The 25,640-nt window shown below is 45.0% G+C and overlaps 1 protein-coding gene across 2 annotated transcripts in view; it reads right to left on the minus strand.

Moving 5' to 3' along the window:
- LOC135555802 (rap guanine nucleotide exchange factor-like 1) overlaps positions 1–20,581 on the minus strand; it is a 36,273-nt gene extending 15,692 nt beyond the window's left edge. For both annotated transcript variants that reach the window (XM_064988543.1, XM_064988542.1), the window contains exons 1-3: positions 19,325–20,581; positions 3,445–3,523; positions 166–316 (exon numbers count right to left, since the gene is read on the minus strand). In XM_064988543.1, coding sequence (XP_064844615.1) covers positions 166–316; positions 3,445–3,523; positions 19,325–19,706 — 612 coding nt within the window. In that variant the 5' untranslated portion in view covers positions 19,707–20,581. The remainder of the gene's footprint in view (positions 1–165; positions 317–3,444; positions 3,524–19,324) is intronic.
- Between the last annotated feature and the right edge of the window lie 5,059 nt (positions 20,582–25,640).

Here is a 25,640-nt window from a genome sequence, read left to right on the forward strand (position 1 = left end):
TGTAAAGTGCGTGTTTAACACTGACGAGTTGTTAGATCTCACGCCATCGTCCTGCTGGATGTCTGTGTGTGCGTGCGTGGTGTATCTGTGTGTATGTGCGCACGTGTATGTACATGTGCGTGTGTGTGTGTGTGTGCGTTCCATGAATGTGTGCTGGACCAGTACCTTGGGGAAGCTGTTGGACCTCTCGCCCTCTTCCTGCAGCAGTTCTCTGTATGTGTCCAGGTAGCGGAAAGCAACACTCAGCACAGCCTGCTTCCTCTCTGCCCCATCCCAGCTGGGCCAGCCCTCCCCTGCCTTCCCCTCCACACCGAATCTGAACCCAGAGTCAAGGGGGAAAAACACCACAGAGAACGAGAGAGTATCTACTGATGGCTGTCATGAGGAGATTAATATTGAAGTTGGAGAAGATATGGAATCATTTGGAGAAAGCTATTTTCTAGTACTTGTTTACTATCCACACCAAAATGATTTATATGCCACACTAGCAAAGGATACACACACACTTTGTAATTCTATCATAGTTGCACAACGTCGGTTACGAGTACCTTCACGGACACACCACACTGACAGAAGGCACACATTAAATTACCACTCACACAAGCACATGCAGGCGCTCAAAAACACCCTGTAGAAACTCTAATAAACTCACTGAAACACACAGCTGTAGAACCATGGACACCAGAGGCGCAGATGGAAAAACACAGTATTTCAGTGCGGTGTTCAGAGTCAAACAAGCAACTCGTAATTACAGCTTAGCCAGAGGAGAGCAGAGAACTGTGTGGTGAAGGCTCAGACACACCCATCCATTGCAGGCACACACACCACACACACACACACACACACACTCTCCTTTTACCTCCAGCTTCCAGCCACAGCAGGAGGAGAGGAGAGCATCTTAGCAAATAGAGCAGTAAAGAGTTTGAAGAGCTCTGCACGGTGCAGCACCAGAATGTGTGTGATATTGGGATATTTTTCATCCGCTGACTTGAGGTATACCATCATGCGTCTATGTTGGACTCGCCACCAAATAGGAGTCATACGTGCGCACGCATGCAGACACGCATGCAGACACGCATGCAGACACGCATGCAGACACGCATGCAGACACGCATGCAGACACGCATGCAGACACACATGCAGACACGCATGAGGAAACCTGCCATCCTATCCTAAATATAAAAAAGGGACTCTACCCACCACACTCCACAGCTACACTGAAGGGGACTATCCCTGACACCCTCCTCTATTTCAGACCCCAATCCAAGTCCACCACAGGCCTGTGACCTACAAACTCACACACTGAACAGTATTTATCAATGCCCTGGATGACATTCCAGATCTAGTCATCCTATATCTATGATCCCCTGTTCACCTGCTTCTCCCAGCTCCAGAAACCACAACCTAACCCTAAGGCCAGCTGCTGGGTTTATATTGCATTGCAGTATCTTATTCTCTCGGTTTTGTTCTATTGGGTTGAGTTCTATTGCTGGTGTGGGAGTTTGGCCCCAGCTTCCACAGTGGCTTGGAGTCCCTCCAAAGCTCTTCAACATAGCCGGGGTTCTGGGCTTTGATCGCTCAGCCACTACAAGTGTAGTGTGTGTGTGTGTGTGTGTGTGTCAAGGGTCTGGGATGAGTTACTCATGGAGAGTGACGTAAAGGGAGGAATTCTCAGTGTTCCTAATGGAATGGGAGGTAGCATTTGTTTTCATTTCCAGAAGGAAGCCAAACGTGTTTCCACAACAGAAGATCTGATTGGGGCCAGCGAGGCTGAGGGAGAGGTGTGGATGGATGGAGGGAGAAGAGACAAAGAATAGGTGGGAGAGAAAGACAGCGGGAGGGAGGAGGAGAGGGGAAAGGGTTAAGAGGTACAATGGAGAACAGGCTGGATCATTGATCATGTGTAAGAACACCCCCCCCCCCCTTACACTGGGGCGTCTCACTAGGGCCCAAACAAGCTGTATTAAGGGCAGCGAGGCATGCGGACGGTCTTTCCCAGAATGCCTTTGTGTTGCAGTCTCCGTCGAGAGTCCCATTGTCGTCTGGAGGGCCGCTCAGGCCTCTAAAACACACACAGCCAGGGTCTTCAGTGAGGGAATGGAGGTCAGACACACTGAACGGGGGTTCTGGGAGAAAAGGGGGTGTAGTGTCTGTCCAGACTCAAACGTAGACCACTATCCCTTACACACAGACATGCACCGACAGGCTCACAAATGCACACAGACACACATAATATCTAGTGGAATACATACGGTCTCGTCACTAAAGATGAATGTCTTCACTTACAGCCTTCAAAATGGCAAGCGATCATAATGGGGGGGGGGGCTATCATAATGGAGGAAAATTAAGATTTTAAAGCCAGAGATAGGCAGGATAATATCATTGCTGTAAATATGTTAATTGTAGATAGGCAGAAGCCTCATATCATATCTCTTGGTCCACTGTTTTATTTTTTTATTTTACCTTTATTTAACCAGGCAAGTCAGTTAAGAACAAATTCTTATTTTCATTGACGGCCTAGGAACAGTGGGTTAACTGCCTGTTCAGGGGCAGAACGACAGATTTGCTCTAACCACTAGGCTACCCTGCCGCCCCACTGTAGTGTAATAATATGAGAAAGGGAGTTAGCCACGAGGCTGACGTTAAGTAGCAGTGTGGCTCATTGCCAATGATTGCACTACTACTGCGACCCAAATCCCAACTCTGCGTCAGGGAATGTTGCTCAACTTTACTGAACCCCCTGTGGTGGTGCCAAAACAGAAACACTGTTCCTTGGCTTGGTGCAGACGGGAGCCAGAGGCGTTGTTGTTACTAAGGAGTATTCGGTTCTTAAACCTTTGGACGAGCGCTCCTGCCAAGTTACGAGCAACAGCACTGGATAATCTTACTCAAATTAAGCGCCAGCCTGACTGAGTAGCCTAATATGGCTTTGATACTGTAGAAAATATAAATATTCATTAAAAAAATTAATTTTATTATTATAATATATATATATATTTTTTTTTTAATCGGCTAATTTGCAAGAGCTTTTACTTGAACACTGTGTGCATGTTCAATAAAAAACATCCCTTGCTGTAGCGGACATCATAGGCTACTTAACATGTTGCTTCAAAAAGACAAAGAGAACCTTTTCTAAAGCAAAAAAAAACATTGACCATGTCCAAATTCGGTGTCAAGGCTTGTTCAGTGCCATTGTTTATATTAGCCTAGCGAAGTAGCGGCGTTGAACAAAACAGCATTCTCTTGGTGCTAACGAGCACTCGGACAGGAAACCAGAAGTGAGCCACCCTCGCCTTGCACAGCGGATGGGAGTGCTCGGACCGAGCCTTCCTGCATCCCAATTCTTCCTGGGGAGGATGTCTGGGAAGGGTGTGTAGGTGTGTGTATGTTTACACATTGGGGCTCCCAGGTCAGGCTAGGCCAGGAAGGGAAGGTAAAGGATACTGCTGGAGTAGGACCTGCTGGAACCTGTCTGAGGCCAGGAAGATGGGGTGTGTCAACATGAAGTCATCCAGGAGGGTTTCTGTGGAAACGAGAGAGAGACAGACAGAGGTAGGTGGTGAGGGAGACAGACAGACAGAGGTAGGTGGTGAGGGAGACAGACAGACAGAGAGAGGTGGTGAGGGAGACAGACAGACAGAGAGAGGTGGTGAGGGAGACAGACAGACAGAGAGAGGTGGTGAGGGAGACAGACAGACAGAGAGAGGTGGTGAGGGAGACAGACAGACAGAGAGAGGTGGTGAGGGAGACAGACAGACAGAGAAGGTGGTGAGGGAGACAGACAGACAGAGAGAGGTGGTGAGGAGACAGACAGACAGACAGAGAGAGGTGGTGAGGGAGACAGACAGGGAGACAGAGACAGAGAGAGGTGGTGAGGGAGACAGACAGACAGGAGAGGTGGTGAGGAGACAGACAGACAGAGAGAGGTGGTGAGGGAGACAGACAGAGAGAGAGAGGTGGTGAGGGAGACAGACAGAGAGAGGTAGGGAGGGAGACAGACAGAGAGAGGTAGGGAGGGAGACAGACAGAGAGAGGTAGGGAGGGAGACAGAGGGAGACAGAGGGAGAAAGGATAGAGAATGGAGGAAAGGGAGAAGAAAATGGGCAGGAAAAGAGTGTAAGAAAAAGGGATTATGAAGAGGGGATAATGGGAGATAGGAGAGGAAGAGAGAGCGGGAGAGAGAGAGAGAAGCATGTTAATTATGCATGGCTGTGCTTCTACAGCCGGTGCAGCTGTATCTCCACTGTACTTGTTCAACCGGTCGAGCCCCAAAAGCTCAAATTTGATTATGGTGTCAGAGAGAGATAAAAAAATGGGTGTCTGAAATCCCTTAACGTCACCTTTGTCTGCTGTTAAATCCCTGGCCCTGGCGCAGCGCAGGGGCTTCTGCTACTGAGCTAAGATAAATCCTGTCTCAGTGAAACCGCCACCTGGTCCTCTGTGCTCCAATTCAGTCTGCAGTCTATAGCTCTACACACCAGAGGGGAGGCATATTTATAAACCCTGACTAGGAGTCTCGGACCGGCTGGACTGCGGTTAAATCGCTCCAATCCCACTAAATCAGATGAGATTTCAATGACTCGTGCGGGGTGGTGTTGTTATTGTTATTATTTCAAATGACAACAAACGAGACGGATGAAATTGGAAAGTGTAGGCCTATTTCCTCTCTGGTTAGGGGGAAGTTGTTATTCTGGAAAAGCAGTAGACGGAGTGTGGAGGGATTGTTCCCGGTGACAGGATATACTTTCTCTAGTTTACTGCTGGTGTTATGGGGATAAGCAGGCTAGTGGATACTTAACCTCGCAGGGTCAGACATATGAATTAAAGAGTGTTGTATTTTACAGACAGATATTAACACACTGACCATCAACAAGACACCACACGCACACTAGGGGTGTGAGGATGTTGACAATATAGGCCTGCAGACGTGTGTTCAGGATATGTAACAACAACAACAAAAAACGAAGGTTTTGATGAAAATGACTAGAAGCTGCGGCACAAAAAGGGGTGCCCCACATTCCATTACCCAGAGTGCATCATTAAGAGAGCACTCACTAGCCGTGCTGATCAAACTGCCCCCATGCGCAATCCCAGACTGAGACCGCCACAAACGGAACCCACTGACCTCTAAGGGAGGGTGTGTGTATGTGTGTGTGTGTGTGTGTGTGTGTGTGTGTGTGTGACAGAATTTGGCACACGTTGGAGCAGGGCTGGGACAGTGGAATGGCAATACCTGCTTTGAATTCATAAAGCATGGAGGCGTTGCTGTTCGATCACTACTAGATTAAGACCCGTTCAGACCGCTCGTCTTCCTGGCTACTCGAACTATATTTCAACAGGAGAGAAAGACAAATACTGTGTGACATTGGATATTGCGAAAACTACAGAACCAATTCTCTGCATGTGATTCTATTGCTTGATTGTAAGAGGCTTCTGATCCACTCCCTTCCTAAAGTATCCACTACATATGGTAATTAGGCACTTCCAATGAATGTAATATATTTGTCGGTGTCCGTGTGTGGATGACATTTAAATATGTGTGCTTGTGTGGTATTTTGCGGGTTCGACTGTGTGCATGCTAGTGTGTGTGTGTTTGTGTGTGTGTGTTAAAACGTGCTCGTTTGTGGGCTAATGTGGGTATCTGTAGTCGTTGCGTGCTGCAGCGAGTGAGTCCACGCATCGACCTCTTGGCAGTACTGGTTTCCCCACAGTTTTTTTAATTTTTTTATTTTATTTCACCTTTATTTAACAGGTAGGCTAGTTGAGAACAAGTTCTCATTTACAAAATAAAGCATAGCAGTGTGAACAGACAACACAGCGTTACACATGGAGTAAACAATTAACAAGTCAATAACACAGTAGAAGAAAAAAGGGGAGTCTATATACAATGTGTGCAAAAGGCATGAGGAAGTAGGCGAATAATTACAATATTGCAGATTAACACTGGATTGATAAATGGTCATGTACAGGTAGAGATATTGGTGTGCAAAAGAGCAGAAAAGTAAATAAATAAAAACTGTGGGGATGAGGTAGGTGAAAATGGGTGGGCTATTTACCAATAGATTATGTACAGCTGCAGCGATCGGTTAGCTGCTCAGATAGCTGATGTTTGAAGTTGGTGAGGGAGATGCCACGTTGAGTGGCTGCAGTGAGACTGAGCCCAGAGAGCGAGAGAGAGAGTGGAAGAGCGGCAAAAGACGAGCAGAGGAAGCAAACAGAACGATAAAAAAAAGAAAGAGTATGAAAGTCAAAAGACAGGCAAAGCACACAGAGAGAGAGGAGAGAAAAGAGAGAGCGGGAACGTGGGTGGCGGGGGAGAAACAAATGGGATGCAAAAGAGAGAGAACCAGAGGAAAGAGAGGAGAGTGCATGAGAAAGAGAGAGAATAAGAGAAAAAAAAAGAGTGGGCGAGGAAGAGTGGTGAAGGCCACGGGTCTCAATCACCTTCCCCATCATTATTCCCCTGGAGCTCTGTGTGTGACCACAGGAAAATAGCACATCCTTTCAACTCTACCTGCAAAGGAACAGCAGGGCGCTACAGAGCTAGCTATGAAGTGCAGTATGGCAAAGGAGACCATAGAAACTTATAGCATAGAGAGGACACATTCCCTGTTTGTTTCATGTGTAGCTTACATAATAAAGTCTCATGGACTAGAATGTGAGAGAAGTCATCCTGTTTGACTCATCCAATATGGCTGCCGGGCTCTCGGGCAGGTTGCCACTGTGTTTCATTGGTGAGGTCTGTTCAGGTCATTCACCTTCTAGATGTGGGGGAAGACCCATTGTGACAGGCTCTTGGATCCACACAGTGGTAACAGAGAGAGATGGCCACTGATAATCTCCCTGCTCCACTGTCAAACTAATACAGTGTGTCCAACCCCCGCTACAAAGAGAGAAAAATAGCATGTCCCGAAGATGGATCAGTGCACGTAACAGGGTGGGGAGATGGTTTCCCTCTCTCCCTCTCACCAAAGCCTGTTCTCTCACTTTCTCTCCTCCCGCCACGTATTATGCTGAAGCTTAAAAAGTGCAGAAAATCTCTGGCTCAGATTAGAAGTGAGCACACCGCTCCACATGACAGGAGTGGGAGAGAGGAGCACAAATCCAACTCCCACATAAACACAGACACAAAACACATACGCCCAGAATCTCAAACATGTGCATCCCCACGCACACGTTGTACATGTACACATAAACCTGAGTGCACATTCATACAGAGGTAGATGATTCCAAATGGACACTACACATACAGGCACTTAGACACTCAACTAATTTACAGACGACAGATTCTCTCATTCAAACACTTCTGCATGAATAGAAAAACAAACAAACACTCCCTCCCTGCAATGCCCCTGATCTCAGGATCAAAGCCCACCTCCCACTACTGCCCACCTCCCACGGTCTGTGCCTGAATCCAAATGGCAAGAGGGCTGTGGTGGTGGTGTGTGTGTGTGTGGGGGGGGGGGGGCAGAGCATACATCCTTGAAGTACACCCTGTCCTTCATCCCCCTTTCTCTCTTTCCCTGCAGGAAGCATAAAGGCTGGGAGGGGAGGAGTGCACACTCCCTTTAGGGGTGGAAAATGGCAGGATGGAGAGATGGAAGGAGGTTGTGGTTCAATTCACAGCTGTGGGCCACCTTATACCAGGGTGGAAGGGGGGAGGAGATTCAGCCTCATGACAACACAAGGTCTGGAGACCGTTCATAAAGCAGAAGCTGTACATGTGGTTTGGATCTGAACCAGTGGGACTGATTTTTAAAAACAAGACATTTACTCCCGAGGTGCTGACCGGTAGAACCCTCTACAACCACTGTGACCCTTGCTAGTCATCTATGAACATTTGAACACCTTGATGAGCAATCTGTCCTTAATGGCCACATACTCTTACAATCTCCACCCGGCACAGCCAAAAGAGGACTGGCCACCCCTCAGAACCTGGTTCCTCTCGAGGTTTCTTCCTATGTTCCAGCCGTTCTAGAGAGTTTTTCCTAGCCACCGTGCTTCTACATCTGTATGGCTTGCTGTTTGGGGTTTTAGGCTGGGTTTCTGTACAGCACTTTGTGACATCTGCTGTAAAAAAAGGCTCTATAAATCAATTTGATATTGGAGAGACAGAAAGGCAGATTTCAGCCCATCCCTAGCTACCAGCCGAACCGAACTAGTCTGGTATGCAGTTATATAAACTGTGATGCGTATCCCGTTTCTATGGTGACCTTATCTCTTTGACTGTACTCTACCTTACTATGCGCATACAAAAACACACACCCTCTCAGCTCTCTCTTAAGTGTTTGGGTTTCAGCATGAAGCGGTCAGATGGAGAGGTAGAGAGTGTGTGTGTGGGCGAGTGTGTGTACTCTGAATCTGCCTGCTGGCGCTTGTTCCACTAATCTGGTGCATCTTCCCCACGCCAATTCCCATTCTCCACCTCCAAAACACACAGCCGTTGAGATGCAAATGAACATCAGGGCAAATGTAAAAACACATACACAATCCTGTGTCGATATGGCAGAGGAAAAATTCACACACACACAGAGATATGCATGGACAATCTGGATTTTATAAGTAACCCGAAACCAAATGGTGACAAACAGACACGCAGCAGTGGTTCCCTGCTGTTCATAGTAACCTAATTTAAACTGCACCCAGTAGCTACTCTGCGACATCCCCTCCCCAACCGCAACCTTCCATTTTGGGCAGCGGAGAGACTTGTCTGGCCTCTCGCTCCAGTGAGCTTACAGCAAGGCTCAAATATGCACCCAAGGCCATCCAAGTCGAGGCACTGCCTTTGCCAGTCACATACTTGTGGTTTTTTCACTGTCTTTTTACGGTTGTTTTTATTTCTTGACTTAACTATTGGTCACCTAATACCTTTTTTGTTGTTGAAATTGCACTGTTGGTTAGAGCCTGTAAGTAAGCATTTCACTGTAAGGTCTACACCCGTTGTATTCGCCGCACGTGACAAATAAACTTTGATTTGATTTGACTTTCCCACCACAGTGTCTAATGCTATAGGACACATTCATACAGTACCAGTCAAAAGTTTGGACACCTACTCATTCCAGTGTTACTTTGTTAAAAGTTCATTTGTGCAATTTCTTTCCTTCTTAATGCGTTTGAGCCAATCAATCAGTTGTGTTATGACAAGGTAGGGGGGCATATAGAAGATGGTCTTTTACCAAATAGGGCCAAGTCCATATTATAGCAAGAACAGCTCAAATAAGCAAAGAGAAACGACAGTCCATCATTATTTTAAGACATGGTCAGTAAATTATGAAAATTAAGAACTTTTAAAGTTTCTTCAAATGCAGTCGCAAAAACCATCAAGCGCTATGATGAAACTGGCTCTCATGAAGACTGCCACAGGAAAGGAAGACCCAAGTTCATTAGAGTTACCAACCTCAGAAATTGCAGCCTCAATAAATGCTTCACAGAGTTCAAGTAACAGACACATCAGCATCAACTATTCAGAGGAGACTGCGTGAATCAGGCATGGCTACCACAGCATTATGGAGTGATAGGCCATCCTATCTGGTTTGCGCTTAGTGGGACTATCATTTGTTTTTCAACAGGACAATGACCCTAAACACACCTCCAGGCTGTGTAAGGGCTATTGGACCAAGACGGAGAGTGATGGAGCGCTGCATCAGATGACCTGACCTCCACAATCACCCGACCTCAACCCAAATGAGATGGTTTGGGATGAGTCGGACCGCAGAGTGTAGGAAAAGCAGCCAACAAGTGCTCAGCATATGTGGGAACTCCTTCAAGACTGTTGGAAAAGCATTCCTCATGAAGCTGGTTGAGAGAATGCCAAGAGTGTGCAACACTGTCATCAAGGCAAAGGGTGGCTACTTTGAAAAATTTAAAAATATATTTTGATTTGTTTTGGTTACTACATGATTCTATACATGTTATTTCATAGTTTTGTCTTCACTATTATTCTACAATGTAGAAAATAGTACAAATAAAGAAAAACTCTGGAATGAGTAGGTGTCCAAACTTTTGACTGGTAATTGTGTGTATATATATATATATATATATCTATCTCCGGATTTGGAAACACTGCTCAAATGTTTATTATCGGTCCACAATGTTTCCAAGACTCTCCCACCAAACAACACTAGGGGTCACACCCCAGATGTCTAAGCCACTGGTTCTCAATCCTGGTCCCGGGGACCCAAAGGGGCGTAAGCAATATGCCCGCATGGCATCTCTCTCTCTAGTACACAACCCTGTGACAGAGCTATAAAATAAGTGCACATGTACAAACACACATGGCTGCCACAGGAAACACCCTTAAATCAACAGACTACACCAAACAATGAAAAAGACAATGTTTTTCCTCAGTTTTCGTCTTTGCCCTTCAATGCAGCTGCTGTGACCTTTTGGCTGCTTTTCACATGTTTAAAGACCATGTTGGAACTGAAGGTTGGGATTGATGGGTCTTCTGTTTGAGCCTCTCTAACAGCAGAACTCCGGAGGAGATGGCTACTGCAAACATATGCCTTTCACCCTTCCTCCAACCGCACAATGCTTTTGTTGGAAATTTTGAACTACTAACATTTTGCTCTACACACTGGACAGACAGAGCATAATCTCAGCTACTTGCCAAAGCCTCCCCAGCTTCTCCTTCACCCAAATCCAGATAACAGATGTTCGGAAAGAGCTGCATAACCTGGACTCATACAAATCAGCTGGGATAGACAATCTGGGCCCTCTAAAATTATCCGCCGCCATTGTTGCCACCACTATTACCAGTCTGTTCAACCTCTTTCGTATTGTCCGAGATCCTTAAAGATTGGAAAGCTGCCGCAGTTCTCCCTCTTCAAAGTGGGTGACACTCTAGACCCAAACTGTTATAGACCTATATCCATCTTGCCCTGCCTTTCTAAAGTCTTCGGAAAGCCAAGTTAACAAACAGATCACTGACCATTTCGAATCACACCGTACCTTCCCCGCTGTGCAATCCGGTTTCCGAGCTGGTCACGGGTGCACCTCAGCCACGCTCAATGTACTAAACGATATGATAACTGTCATCGATAAAAGACAGTACTGTTTAGCCGTCTTCATCGACCTGGTCAAGGCTTTCGACTCTGTCAATCACTGTATTCTTATCGGCAGACTCAACAGCCTTGAATTCTCAAATGACTGCCACGCCTGGTTCACTAACTACTTCTCAGATAAAGTTCAGTGTGTCAAATTGGAGGGCCTGTTGTCCGGACCTCTGGCAGTCTCTATGGGGGTACCACAGGGTTCAATTCCCGGGCCGAATATTTTCTCTGTATATATCAACGATGTCGCTCTTGCTGCGGTTGATTCCCTGATCCACCTCTACGCAGACGACACCATTCTGTATACATCTGGCCCTTCTTTGGACACTTACAAACCTCCAAATGAGCTTCAATGCCATACAACACTCCTTCTGTGGCCTCCAACTGCTCTTAAAACGCTAGTAAAACTAAATGCATGCTTTTGGACTGTTCGCTGCCCGCATCCGCCCGCCCGTCTAGCATCACTACTCTTGACGGTTCTGACTCAGAATATGTGGACAACTACAAATACCTTGGTGTCTGGTTAGACTAAACTCTCCTTCCAGACTCACATTAAACATCTCCAATCCAAAATAAAATCTGGAATTGGCGTCCTATTTCGCAACAAAGCCTCCTTTACTCACGCTGCCAAACATACCCTCGTAAAAACTGACTATCCTACCTAACACTCTACTTAGCAAACTGGATGCAGTCCATCACAGTGCCATCCGTTTTGTCACCAAAGCCCCATATACCACCCACCACTGCGACCTGTATGCTCTCGTCGGCTGGCCCTCGCTACATATTGTCGCCAGACCCACTGGCTCCACGTGCTCCAGCAGGTATATCTCACTGGTCATCCCCAAAGCCATCACCTACTTTGGCCACCTTCCCTTCCAGTGCTCTGCTGCCAATGACTGGAATGAACTGAAAAGAAAATAGCTGAAGTTGGGGACTTACAGTGCCTTGCGAAAGTATTCGGCCCCCTTGAACTTTGCGACCTTTTGCCACATTTGAGGCTTCAAACAAAGATATAAAACTGTATTTTTTTTGTGAAGAATCAACAACAAGTGGGACACAATCATGAAGTGGAACGACATTTATTGGATATTTCAAACTTTTTTAACAACTCAAACTGAAAAATTGGGCGTGCAAAATTATTCAGCACCTTTACTTTCAGTGCAGCAAACTCTCTCCAGAAGTTCAGTGAGGATCTCTGAATGATCCAATGTTGACCTAAATGACTAATGATGATAAATACAATCCACCTATGTGTAATCAAGTCTCCGTATAAATGCACCTGCAATGTGATAGTCTCAGAGGTCCGTTAAAAGCGCAGAGAGCATCATGAAGAACAAGGAACACACCAGGCAGGTCCGAGATACTGTTGTGAAGAAGTTTAAAGCCGGATTTGGATACAAAAAGATTTACCAAGCTTTAAACATCCCAAGGAGCACTGTGCAAGCGATAATATTGAAATGGAAGGAGTATCAGACCACTGCAAATCTACCAACACCTGGCCGTCCCTCTAAACTTTCAGCTCATACAAGGAGAAGACTGATCAGAGATGCAGCCAAGAGGCCCATGATCACTCTGGATGAACTGCAGAGATCTACAGCTGAGGTGGGAGACTCTGTCCAATCAGTCGTATATTGCACAAATCTGGCCTTTATGGAATAGTGGCAAGAAGAAAGCCATTTCTTAAAGATATCCATAAAAAGTGTTGTTTAAAGTTTGCCACAAGCCACCTGGGAGACACACCAAACATGTGGAAGAAGGTGCTCTGGTCAGATGAAACCAAAATGGAACTTTTTGGCAACAATGCAAAACGTTATGTTTGGCGTAAAAGCAACACAGCGCATCACCCTGAACACACCATCCCCACTGTCAAACATGGTGGTGGTAGCATCATGGTTTGGGCCTGCTTTTCTTCAGCAGGGACAGGGAAGATGGTTAAAATTGATGGGAAGATGGATGGAGCCAAATACAGGACCATTCTGGAAGAAAACCTGATGGAGTCTGCAAAAGACCTGAGACTGGGACGGAGATTTGTCTTCCAACAAGACAATGATCCAAAACATAAAGCAAAATCTACAATGAAATGGTTCAAAAATAAACATATCCAGGTGTTAGAATGGCCAAGTCAAAGTCCAGACCTGAATCCAATTGAGAATCTGTGGAAAGAACTGAAAACTGCTGTTCACAAATGCTCTCCATCCAACCTCACTGAGCTCGAGCTGTTTTGCAAGGAGGAATGGGAAAAAATGTCAGTCTCAATGTGCAAAACTGATAGAGATATACCCCAAGCGACTTACAGCTGTAATCGCAGCAAAAGGTGGCGCTACAAAGTATTAACTTAAGGGGGCTGAATAATTTTGCACGCCCAATTTTTCAGTTTTTGATTTGTTAAAAAAGTTTGAAATATCCAATAAATGTCGTTCCACTTCATGATTGTGTCCCACTTGTTGTTGATTCTTCACAAAAAAATACAGTTTTATATCTTTATGTTTGAAGCCTGAAATGTGGCAAAAGGTCGCAAAGTTCAAGGGGGCCGAATACTTTCGCAAGGCACTGTATATCACCCTCACTAACTTCAAGCATCAGCTATCTGAGCAGCTAACCGATCACTGCAGCTGTACACAGCCCATCTGTAAATAGCCCATCCAATCTACCTACCTCATCCCCATTTTATTTACTTTTTTGCACACCAGTATTTCTACTTGCACATCATCATCTGCACGTCGATCACTCCAGTGTTAATTTTCTCAATTTCAATTACTTCGCAACTACGGCCTACTTATTGCCTTACCTCCTCACGCCATTTGCACACACTGTATATAGACTTTTTCTATTGTGTTATTGACTGTACGTTTGTTTATTCCATGTGTAACTCTGTTGTTGTTTGTGTCGCACTGCTTTGCAATATCTTGGCCAAGTCACATTTGTAAATGAGACCTTGTTCTCAACTGGCCTACCTGGTTAAATAAAGGTGAAATAAAATAAACAAAAATAAAATAATTAACAATACACCTGCCATAGTGGCTTCATGCCTTCTCCAAACCCTCTCAGTTTATCATCATGTAGCATGTACATCTTCCTCTGGCCCTTATGCTGGGGACCATTCTGGAGAGAGTATGCTTCTTGGTCTTGGAGTGAGTGTGTGTCCCTTAAATGTAACCTGACAGTTCCCATGCTAGTCAATTCTCTCTCTCTAATACAACTGTTCCCAAATCAGATTCCTAAGCCTGCCAAGTTGATTGGTCTACCATCCCCTGCGATTAGGCCTGTCCCTGGGTCAGTATTCAGTGTTACAGTGGGAGGGAGGAAGAAAGGTTGATATTACTGCCGCTGGCTAGCGGCGTTTCCCCCAATGTGCTCGGGGGCCATCTGTGCGCGAGCGCCTAATGTTGCACACCACATGGCAGAGATAAGAACCACTGCTCCGGTCACATCAAAGGATGTCAAGTGGCAAAGGAGTTCACCAGGGTAAGTCATAGTCACTACCCAGCTGGCAAGGCTGCTGCAACCCGACTCCCTCTGGATGGTCAAAACTAGTTGGTACCAAACTGCCAACTGAGAGAAAGAAACCACTGCACCGATCTACTTGTCATCATGCCACCTGGATAAGCTAGTAGATAAAGAAGTGATGATTAGATGAGAACATCCTTATGATATAGAAGCCAGTTTACAAGAGTATTTTGCTCAGTCTCTCTGTCCCCCTCTTCCTCCCACTGGCTGGCACACTGTCCATATAGTTTATGAAACCTCTATTCAGTCTCTCCCAAGTCTCATGTTCTCAGACACTCATCTCCTTCCTTCCTGCATTCCCTCGGTTTCTCTTCCCCCCACTCCTCCTCCTCCTGCTGCTTCCCTGGAAGTGCTGGTTGCCATGTGAACAGGTGCTGTGCTGGAGAGCCTCTTTTCCACGCTGGGCACACAGAAAGACATGCTCCAACCCACTCTCACACACATCCAAGCACACACTCTTATGCAAGCACAACGCACACATCCATCCAAGCGAAAAAAGTACAGAAATGCAAACGCATGCATCCAAGCGCACACACATGCACACGCAAAAAGAACATAGAGATTCAAACACATATATACACACACACACACACACAGTAAGTAAGGCAAGTCAATCATCCCTGGAGGGCCCCATCGTGCTCTACTCTCCTCAGTGGTCAAGGTGCGTGGGCTTGAGAGGAGAGTGCAGGCATGTAGAGAGCAAGGAGGCAGGGGAGAGTCCGCCGTCCCTCCTCTCCTTATGTAAAAGCATCCAAAAGGAGTGGGCACTAGGCAGCCTCATCTCTTTTAATCCCACTTTCTTTCCATAAAAGAATCATCAGAATCCCTCCCACACAGCCCAACACAAATCACATTCTCTCTCTGCACTCTGTCCCTTTTCCTCCCTCTCCCTTTCGTTCCACAAGACTTTTCAGCTGCGTGGCTCAGAGTCTCAGAGCTGCCGCCTAAAGGAGTGTATCGCTGGATGTGGAATGCAAAGCAATGAGAGCGTCAAGCACAGCCAAAGTCTAGTTTAAACATCCCACTTGGCTTTGTGAATAACTGATGTGGAGCTTGATACGAGACATGTTCCCCCTCTGCATTGCAAGTGTTTCAAAAGCCAACATCAAACCCCCAAGTCCTCGTCACTCTGCAAGACAAACCAGCCATGTACTGTTCTGCACTGTAAGCAACTGCTGCAGCATCTCCAGTGCCCTGACACCCTCGTCTGTATCGACCATTGCTATTTTAACCCATTATTGTACCCATGGGTGACTGGTCTAAACCTCTACTACTTGTTTAGTTCCGTGCTTTTACATGTAATACTATAGTATCCTAAGAATGTGTACTGTCCAAATACACAGGATGTGGAGGGGCAAATGACCTTCTTTGTTATTATGATGATAGTCTTATCCATCTGTTTTCATTTGGACTATTTATCAGACAATAACAGTGGGAATGGACTGTAGACGTGTGGTTTCCTAAGTTGTATCACACATTATGAGTCAGACATGGCTTCATTAACAGACTGTTTTGATCTTTACTTCCACTGTAACTCTGTGAGACATGTACACCGCTAAAAACTGCCTAACCCTTGCCTCAACATGCCTGGTCCTAGAACCAATAGCGTGGGTGGACGAGAAATGAAACCACAAGGTAAACAGGGTTACATAAGAGCGTTGCCGTTGACCTCGAAAAGGACGGGACTTTTTAGGGGCTGTCAAAATGCTTATAATCTGTTCTTTACCTGCGGCACTGTGTCTCTCTCTCTCACACACACACACACACAAGCAGAGGGCAGTGACTCAGAGGGTTTATGGTGTTCATCTGGAGCGCCACTCAGCCAACACTGATCTGGGACTGCTGATATGGACAGCCTGGTGCATAGTATCTCAGTGAGAGCACTGTGGTGTGCAGTGGTAAAATGTTATACGGTGTGGTGTACTCAAGTCTGTCAGGTAGAATGTCATATAGGACTGTGTGAGACAGGGGGTCATAAGGTCGGGGAGCATGCAGTGTCCGAGTCGTAGTGGACCTTGTTGACATTGTTTCAACATAAACACATTTGCATCCACACACACACACACACTTCCTAATTAGAAACATTTTGACTATAAGGCAGGATCAAGATCCAACCTAGATCCATAATCCAAAGATTAATTTCTGTTCCACATGAAAGGGTGGGCAGGTCCGCTTTTGTTAACTAATCCTGGATTAGCCACGCATTTTTTTTACATATTCTAGAACAGCAGCAAGCTTGGCCCTCCAAGAAACAGGTTAAACGAGATTAAACATATTTAAACCATCTGGGTTGTAGTTCACTAAGTGTTTATAACACCAACGCAGTCCGCTGGAGTGAATTAAGTCAACGAGCAAAATGAGTCGGACAAATAAAAGTCAAACAGAATAGTGACCCTTTGGGGTGGACCAGATGAACTCTCGTGAACCCTCTTCAGCCATACGCCAACCAAGTTCCCTGTGTATTTGTCAAACTAAAAGCCTACATAAATCAGGTTGAACATCAACCCATGTATCACTAAAACCTCCCACTTTGATTCATTCGGAATCAGATATACATTCTGGAATCACATCTGCTGTTTCAAACATGACTATTGGCTGCTATACAGAGCCAATTCCATCATTGGGCACTACGACACCACTTCTCTCTTCTTAGGAATGATGCGGTGGAGATATGTATTTTCCTGTAAAATGCTGTAGGGGGAAATTGACAGAGAAACAACAGCGCGAGAGAGGGGAATTTAAGCATGCTCAGTCAGTTTAACAGGAACATACAGGATGACCCGGGGAGCAGGTCAGAGAGGTCAAGGGGTCATAGGACAGGAGGTACACTGGCTTTGCAATGCATAATGGGGGATGGTTGCCCGCAAGCAGAATATTTCTAAGAGAATTTACTGGAGGTACAATGAACCCTTATGCACTATATGAACCAAGGTAGAGCATATTCCTCCTGCAACAGAACAACAGGAACTGATGTGGATTATCACTAAAACAGTAGGTCTCAATGTGTCCTCCACACAGTTAATTACAGGTGTTCATTCTGAGACATTTCCTGATCATATGCTATTGATCTGTTCATTGTTGCCTGTAATAATGCCTGACCAGCACATCGCAGTCGTACTTCATAAATCTGTTGGATGTTCCAGAGAGATCTGTTAGTGTTACAGTGTGTGAAACCCACATCATGCACCAACCAACACAACAGATAAACTGAGCAGAATTCAAGGATTGGCTGGGAGGAAAATCTGCATGTTACACAGGAAGCCTTGGCAATCTACCTTGGAAAACTCTTAAATCCTGTTACTGCATGACTTGTTGAAATAAGCAGTGGAAGGAAAAAAACTCACAATGAGTTGCATAGTAAAAATGGACATACTGGAGGCTTCGCTCAAAGGTAGATATTGACAGTGGTGGTATCATCTAATGCAGTGTATCACTCACCAACCATCCCCCACAGGATAGGAATAAATCACATTATAACCACTAACCTACTTCATTTCAACAGCATCAACAGTTTGGGAAATCTTCTATGGCACTATTCCAAGAAACCATCACCAGCTCCCTCACATACATATGTTTATGGTTGCTATATTACAGTGTATACAAATGTGGGCTCCGCGTTGCTGTGGGTTGCTTTTCCAATTGTAAATCCGTTACAGTTACCTGTTCAAAAATTGTAATCTGTAGCCTAATTTTTGGATTACCCAAACTCAGTAACGTAATCTGACTCAGTTTAAAATTACTTTTCCCTTCAGAGGCATTACATGCAAACCTCACTGTCTACATTGCGCGAGCGAGCGTTGCAAAATAAAAATGTACACATACATGTTATTTCATTATTAAACCCACACAGCTCGCGTGCGTGAACGAGCGTCTGCGTAGCCAAGCGCTAAAGTAGAATTTGCTTGTATTTGAGACGCTCCACGCAAGGCCCACTCCAGAATAAAACACATTGTATCGTTTGCTCTTTAGCTGCCAACAGAAACATTGTCTTTTAGGATGAGAATCATGACCTCGTTTTTATAAATAAATAAATAAGTGCACAAACTCAGCAGCCAATGTGCGAAGACTATCGCTTTCCTCCATGACTGATAGTGAAGCAGCCAGTTTCCATACGAAAGACATGCTGCTACTGTAATGGGCAAGTGCAAATGAGCTCAATCAAAAGGTTTTTGTTGAATAAACTGAACCCTATACGTTAGATTTTGGACGAGTTTCGTTTTTGGTGTAAATGTCACAAATGTAAAGCGTAAATATGATTCATTTGGCAAGGTCTTCTTTTCTGAGGTGTGAGAAACATCTGGACCATCCCTTTTAATAGCAGGCTTTTATTTTTCTTAATGAGGCCAGACGTTCTTATGTAACCGTTGAATCAGATAATATAACAAGGCAATGATGGGACGGAAACACCGCCTAATCCCAAATTCTACAGCCTGGAATAGATCACTGACTGAGTATTTGGGGTTTTTGTTATTTGGAGAAAAATGAGAAAATAACAAAATCTTAGTTATTTTCAATAGCATATGTTGGCCTATAGACTAGGATATAGCCTAAGCAAGGACCAAATGGTAGTTTGGGGTTCCTGGATGGGCTACATTCGTTTGACAAGTGAATTGCTTGGCTAATTTGCAAAAGTGAAACGCAAGAACACCATGACTTGGTGTGAAACAGTTGAGGCATTAGTCAAACCACTGAGTGTGATGATTCACAGGCCAATAGGTGGATGCACTGTGTTGTATAAATGCTGTTGATTGACAAGGTCAATTTACCTGTGCAGTTGCCATATCGTTTGCCCGCCACACTGTCCAGGAGCGCCAGCGCCAGGTTGTCCGGTGTGTCCGCAGGCAGCGGAGTCCAGCTCGTGTCCAGACTCGCCTCGGAGCTTTGCTCATCGCTAGACAACGACGGGCTCCTAATGTCCGCAGTGGCCGAGGGCCAGCACGGTGCTTCCTCAGTGTCCGGGCTGAACACCTCCCTGGCCGGACCGCTCTCTGGAGAAGTTTCCCTGAAAAACGGAACCACCCGAGACAGGCTGGCTCGCCGCCGAGAAGTGCCAGTGCCAGTCGCCTTCTCACCAAAGCCACCAGCTCGAGTGAGCGCCGTTGTCTGTTTCTTCAAAAACTTTTCCAGGGGCTTCATTCCCGCAGGCATTTTGATACAATACCGCAATAAGGCTTTTTTTGATGGTGATTGATATGAACTGAATACCTCTGCAGGAACTAACGTTGTGACTACATTATACAAGCATCCATGCGTAATTCTATTGACCGGTCTTCGTAGTAAACTCTCGCATGGCGATACTTAAACCCATGTGTCAAATCATGATTTTAAAAGAGCAGTGTAAAAATCCGATTTGTGAAGCAGTAGACTATCGACATCGGCGAAAGCGTGCTCACACACGACTGCACGTTCTGGTTGAGTAGCTTTTATCGCAAAATATCCCAACCTGCTCCACAACAACCGCTCCCTGGCGTCTCCTCCACCTCTGCAGACGTTTCGGGCGCGTCAAGGAACAGTGTTTGTCAGGTTCAAGCAGCGGCCAAAATACACTGGATGACGAACGCAAGGTGCCGAATAAACACTCTCAGCAGAGTACAATGAGATAAACCGAAACAAAATATAGGGATAACAGCGGGGGTTGGTAAATAGGCGCCCTAGTAGCTTTTTACCACCGACAAATGCGACGCGTCTATGCCCGCATGAGGTATCTCTTGCTGCTGGCGTCAATGCAATCTACTGCAGTAATATCGCCAGTGGGAATGGCCTCGGCTCCTCCGTATGTGTGGAAGCTTGTTCAGATAAGTAGCAGCCGTTTCCCTCTCCCCTTCTCCGTTTGAATGCAGTGGTTCGAGCTCTGTGTGGACATACACTCCCTCCGTCTCTCTCTCTCTCTCTCGTTCACTCAAACTCTTCGCGGGTGTGTGTATGTGTTGAATAAGGGACCGCTGCTATATTAACTCGCCCACTCCCTTCCTTCCTTCCTTCCTTCATCTGCAGTTACCGTCAGTGCTCCTAAGTACCCGCTGAATGGCAGCTGCTCACCAGGGCCGGCTCTAGGCATAAGCGATATAGGAGGTCGCCTAATGCCACCGGCCGCTAGGGGGACACGACCAACAAAAATAAACGTACATTTTTGGGGGAGGGGGGTCTTAACTTACTGTTTAGCTTTATAATAGTAATATACACAAGGGGCAATTTCGGAATGTTGTTGTACATCAGCAGTCTTCCTCTAGTTATATCAGTCACTGACAATCACTCAATTAGCCCATGTCAGCTAAAAAAAAAAAAGATTGATAAGTTAGTTTACGCAGCTATCTAAACTTGTAGTAATCATGGCTGAATTACCAACCTGGCACTAAGTGTACTTTCAAGCAGAGAAACAGGTGATACTGTATCAGTATAAAACATTTCTGGAGAGTTTTCCCCACCAAGATTTACTTGCTAAAATCGCCACTGGATGTATTGGTCACTACACTAAATGTTCTGATGGTATTTTACTGACAACTTTGATTTCGCATGAACGATGTGTGAAATCCAATGAATGCTCAATCAAAGGTTCGGAACATACTATAGGGTTTAGAATTTCTACTTAGTTTTGAAAATTCACCACATACAGTGGGGCAAAAAAAGTATTTAGTCAGCCACCAATTGTGCAAGTTCTCCCACTTAAAAAGATGAGAGAGGCCTGTAATTTCCATCATAGGTACACTTCAACTATGACAGACAAAATGAGAAGAAGAAAAATCCAGAAAATCACATTGTAGGATTTTTAATTAATTTATTTGCAAATTATGGTGGAAAATAAGCATTTGGTCACCTACAAACAAGCAGGATTTCTGGCTCTCACAGACCTGTAACTTCTTCTTTAAGAGGCTCCTCTGTCCTCCACTCATTACCTGTATTAATGGCACCTGTTTCAACTTGCTATCAATATAAAAAACACCTGTCCACAACCTCAAACAGTCACACACCAAACTCCACTATGGCCAAGACCAATAGGTAAGCAGCTTGGTTTGAAGAAATCAACTGTGGGAGCAATTATTAGGAAATGGAAGACATACAAGACCACTGATAATCTCCCTCGATCTGGGGCTGCACGCAAGATCTCACCCCGTGGGGTCATAATGATCACAGAAACGGTGAGCAAAAATCCCAGAACCACACGGGGGGACCCAGTGAATGACCTGCAGAGAGCTGGGACCAAAGTAACAAAGCCTACCATCAGTAACATACTACGCCGCCAAGGACTCAAATCATGCAGTGCCAAACGTGTCCCCCTGCTTAAGCCATTACATGTCCAGGCCCATCTGAAGTTTGCTAGAGAGCATTTGGATGATCCAGAAGAAGATTGGGAGAATGTCATATGGTCAGATGAAACCAAAATATAACTTTTGGGCAAAAACTCAACTTGTCGTGTTTGGAGGACAAAGAATGCTGAGTTGCATCTAAAGAACACCATACCTACTGTGAAGCATGGGGGTGGAAACATCATGCTTTGGGGCTGTTTTTCTGCAAAGGGACCAGGACGACTAATCTGTGTAAAGGAAAGAATGAATGGGGCCATTTATCGTGAGATTTTGAGTGAAAACCTCAATGAAGATGATATGTGGCTGGGTCTTTCAGCATGACAATGATCCCAAACACACCGCCCGGGCAACAAAGGAGTGGCTTAGTAAGAAACATTTCAAGGTCCTGGAGTGGCCTAGCGAGTCTCCAGATCTCAACCCCATGGAAAATCTTTGGAGGGAGTTGAAAGTCCGTGTTGCCCAGCAACAACCCCAAAACATCACTGCTCTAGAGGAGATCTGCATGGAGGAATGGGCCAAAATACCAGCAACAGTGTGTGAAAACCTTGTGAAGACTTACAGAAAACGTTTGACCTCTGTCATTGCCAACAAAGGGTATATAACAAAGTATTGAGATAAACTTTTGTTATTGACCAAATACTTATTTTCCACCATAATTTGCAAATAAATTCATTAAAAATCCTACAATGTGATTTTCTGGATTTTTTTCCCTCATTTTGTCTGTCATAGTTGAAGTGTAGCTATGATGAAAATTACAGGCCTCTCTCATCTTTTTAAGTGGGAGAACTTGCACAATTGGTGGCTGACTAAATACTTTTTTGCCCCACTGTACTTGTGAAAAAAGCACCAAAAATATTTTTTCAACGAACATGGCAAAATGTGTAGAATTGAATGAAATTAGCTTTAAAACTGACAAACCTTCTCCACCCATGGCAAAATGTCTAGAATTGCAGTAAATTATTTCTCTCTGCCGTCAAAAGGTGGGCCAATAAAATGTTTTGCCCATGAGGTGAGGGGGGCCTTCAAATCAAATCTTCCCTAGGCTCCCTAGGGTCAAAAGGATAGAGCCCTGCTGAAAACACACGTGTGTGGCAGGTTAACCCTTTATACACACCGGTCAAGAACAAGACAGTTCTATAAGTCAGTTGTAGAACAAGACAGTTCTATAAGTCAGTTGTAGAACAAGACAGTTCTATAAGTCAGTTGTAGAACAAGACAGTTCTATAAGTCAGTTGTAGAACAAGACAGTCAGTTGTGCTGTCGTCTTGCTCTATCTGCTATTTTGTTGTGGATATGCCTATTTGCTCAAATGGCCCATTGTTAATTGTGGGTGGATGGGTGCTGTCTATATGGACAGGTGGCAGTCATAACCAGTGACAATAACAAGAACACATGGTTCCAAGGCAGGCACCTAATATAATGCACCGCGGAATATTGGGTTGTTCTTTTTCAGCTCAGTGAGGTACGATGGACATGGTAACAAACATGCTGTTATGTTAAAGGTTAAAGAATTGAATACATTTATATTGCAAGGGCTGAGACGTCAAAGAAAGAGCATTGCCTAACAGACTGTTTGTGAAGAAGTCAGGGGTTGGATGGAAGCCAATTAATCAATTATTAAAATCACCATTCACTTATTGGATTTAGTAGTTCATTAAATAAATAACTCAGGGATGGATTAATTATTAATCTAAGCGCAATTTATTTGACCTTATATCAGAGAAAGCCTTTTCTTAGTTAAGTTTCATTCAAGTTTAATTTGCTCTGTTTAAACCGACGTCGGCCATTTGAATAGTAGTAGTGAAAGCACTATATTGATTCTACTAGAACATAGGATCGCCAGAAGATTAGAAAATAAAGGTCAGTGGTAGTAGGCCTGTGTAGTAGTGCCATTGATTACTACTGGTGTTGCGTGTGACTTCATCACTCCAGTACTTGTGGCTTGTGATTGAAAATCATTCAGGATGTATTTTTGGAATTCCCAATTTGAGTGATATTGATTGTGGTAGCCAATTCGATGCCACACGTTAAGTTATTAAATCATGTTTGTATAGGAAAATGAGTGGAGCTATGAAGAGAGAACAACAGAGTGTGAGGCTTAAACAGCAACCAGCAGCCGAGGCACTCATGATGAAATGGAATCTTATCAGGTGTCTCTTCTGGTTTCGTCACCATCCCAACTGCAGGAGGAAAATGTTTACTCACTCTGAGCTGCCGCATACTCAATACTTTGTTTCAGAGTAAATGCGGGATCCGATTCCAGCCACCCACGGCTGACTGATCCGGCTCCATGCCTATGCAAGAGGTCTTTCCAAACAGCGAGCACACAGGTGCCACACAACACAAGTCAGAGTAAGAGAGCTCATGGCTGGGGATATTGAAAAGCATGGCTTCTCTTCTCAATAACATGTACTTGGGGCATCGTTTCTCTCGCAACCTACTGCATACTAACTCATTCAGGCTGTTGCCTGGACATTGAGGCAATGTAGAAATATCTTAATAGCTGCCAAACTTATCAGTTCATTTCTTTGCAGCGAACGGCAAGCAGTGTGTCTCTCTATAAAATGTCAAACAAGACAGTGCCTGGCAGTAGTAGTGAAGCCTACCTCGCACAACCAACCACAATGCAGTTGAGTTTTTTTAGCTGTGGGATCGTGCATGGATTTGCAAGCCCCCTGAGACAATAGTTCTGATTGTCTCGTCTCCTTGAGGAATGACCTCATCCTTGTCTCTGGTTCCTTCAGCGCAACCCCACTAGCTGTCTCCATTGACACAAGGCACTAGCTCCCTAGCTCCTGTCTGCGAGTGACAGGAGCGCTTACACACAGAGGCCACAGCCTTCCGTCACCGCTGGCAATATGCCAGGCTCAGCGACTTCTGTCCCAGAGCTGTAGGGATGTCGATGGGGGAAGGGATGGGGAACATGTGTACTGTGTGACTTGTCTCAGGGAAACCCCTCCGCCTCACATCACTGACACAGGAGTGGAGTCCCCGACTCACTCACACACACTCTCTCTCTCTCGCTCGCTCTCTCTTCTCTCTCTCTCAACTGGGCACATACTGTTTGGATCAACAGTTTCCAAGTCATTTCAATGAAATTACATTAAACCATTGTGGAATAGACACTGAATTGACTGACCTTGGATTTTTGCATTCTATCGTGAAATTCCAGTCTTTTCTTTAAAAGAGAAGGACCGGCTTGTCCTCTTTAAGACTTTGTTCCTCTATGTTTATTTTGGGCTTTTCTCAATAACACATACATTTTCTTACTGCTCTATTTCCAGAAATGCCCTGAATTAAAAATGATTCACACCAAACAATAACTCCTGTCGGTAACTATGGAGACTAGGTCTGACCACAAAACTATGATGCAGAGCTATGTTGCGTAGTAGTGATTACAAGCATTGCCCTCAGTCACAAGGTCATGTTACCTAATGAGGATACGGCTTTTCATGATACTGTACTGTACTTCCACCACAGGGGGCTGCTGAGAGGAGGACGGCTCATAATAATGGGTGGAACAGAGCGAATTAAATAGTATCAAACTCCTGGAAACCATGTGTTTGATGTATTTGATACCATTCCACCTGTTCCACTCCAGCCATTACCACGAGCCTATCCTCCCCAATTAAGGTGCCACCAACCTCCTGTGACTTCCACATCCATTCAGCCCTGGCTTTCCGTTTCTTCTCTCCATCCTCTTTCTCCACAGGAGGTGGAATGGGGTATGATATTTGTGCATCACTATTCACGAGTCATTCACAAATATACGTAATCA

Source organism: Oncorhynchus masou, chromosome 15, assembly GCF_036934945.1.
Source record: "Oncorhynchus masou masou isolate Uvic2021 chromosome 15, UVic_Omas_1.1, whole genome shotgun sequence".
Classification (NCBI taxonomy): Eukaryota; Metazoa; Chordata; class Actinopteri; order Salmoniformes; family Salmonidae; genus Oncorhynchus; species Oncorhynchus masou.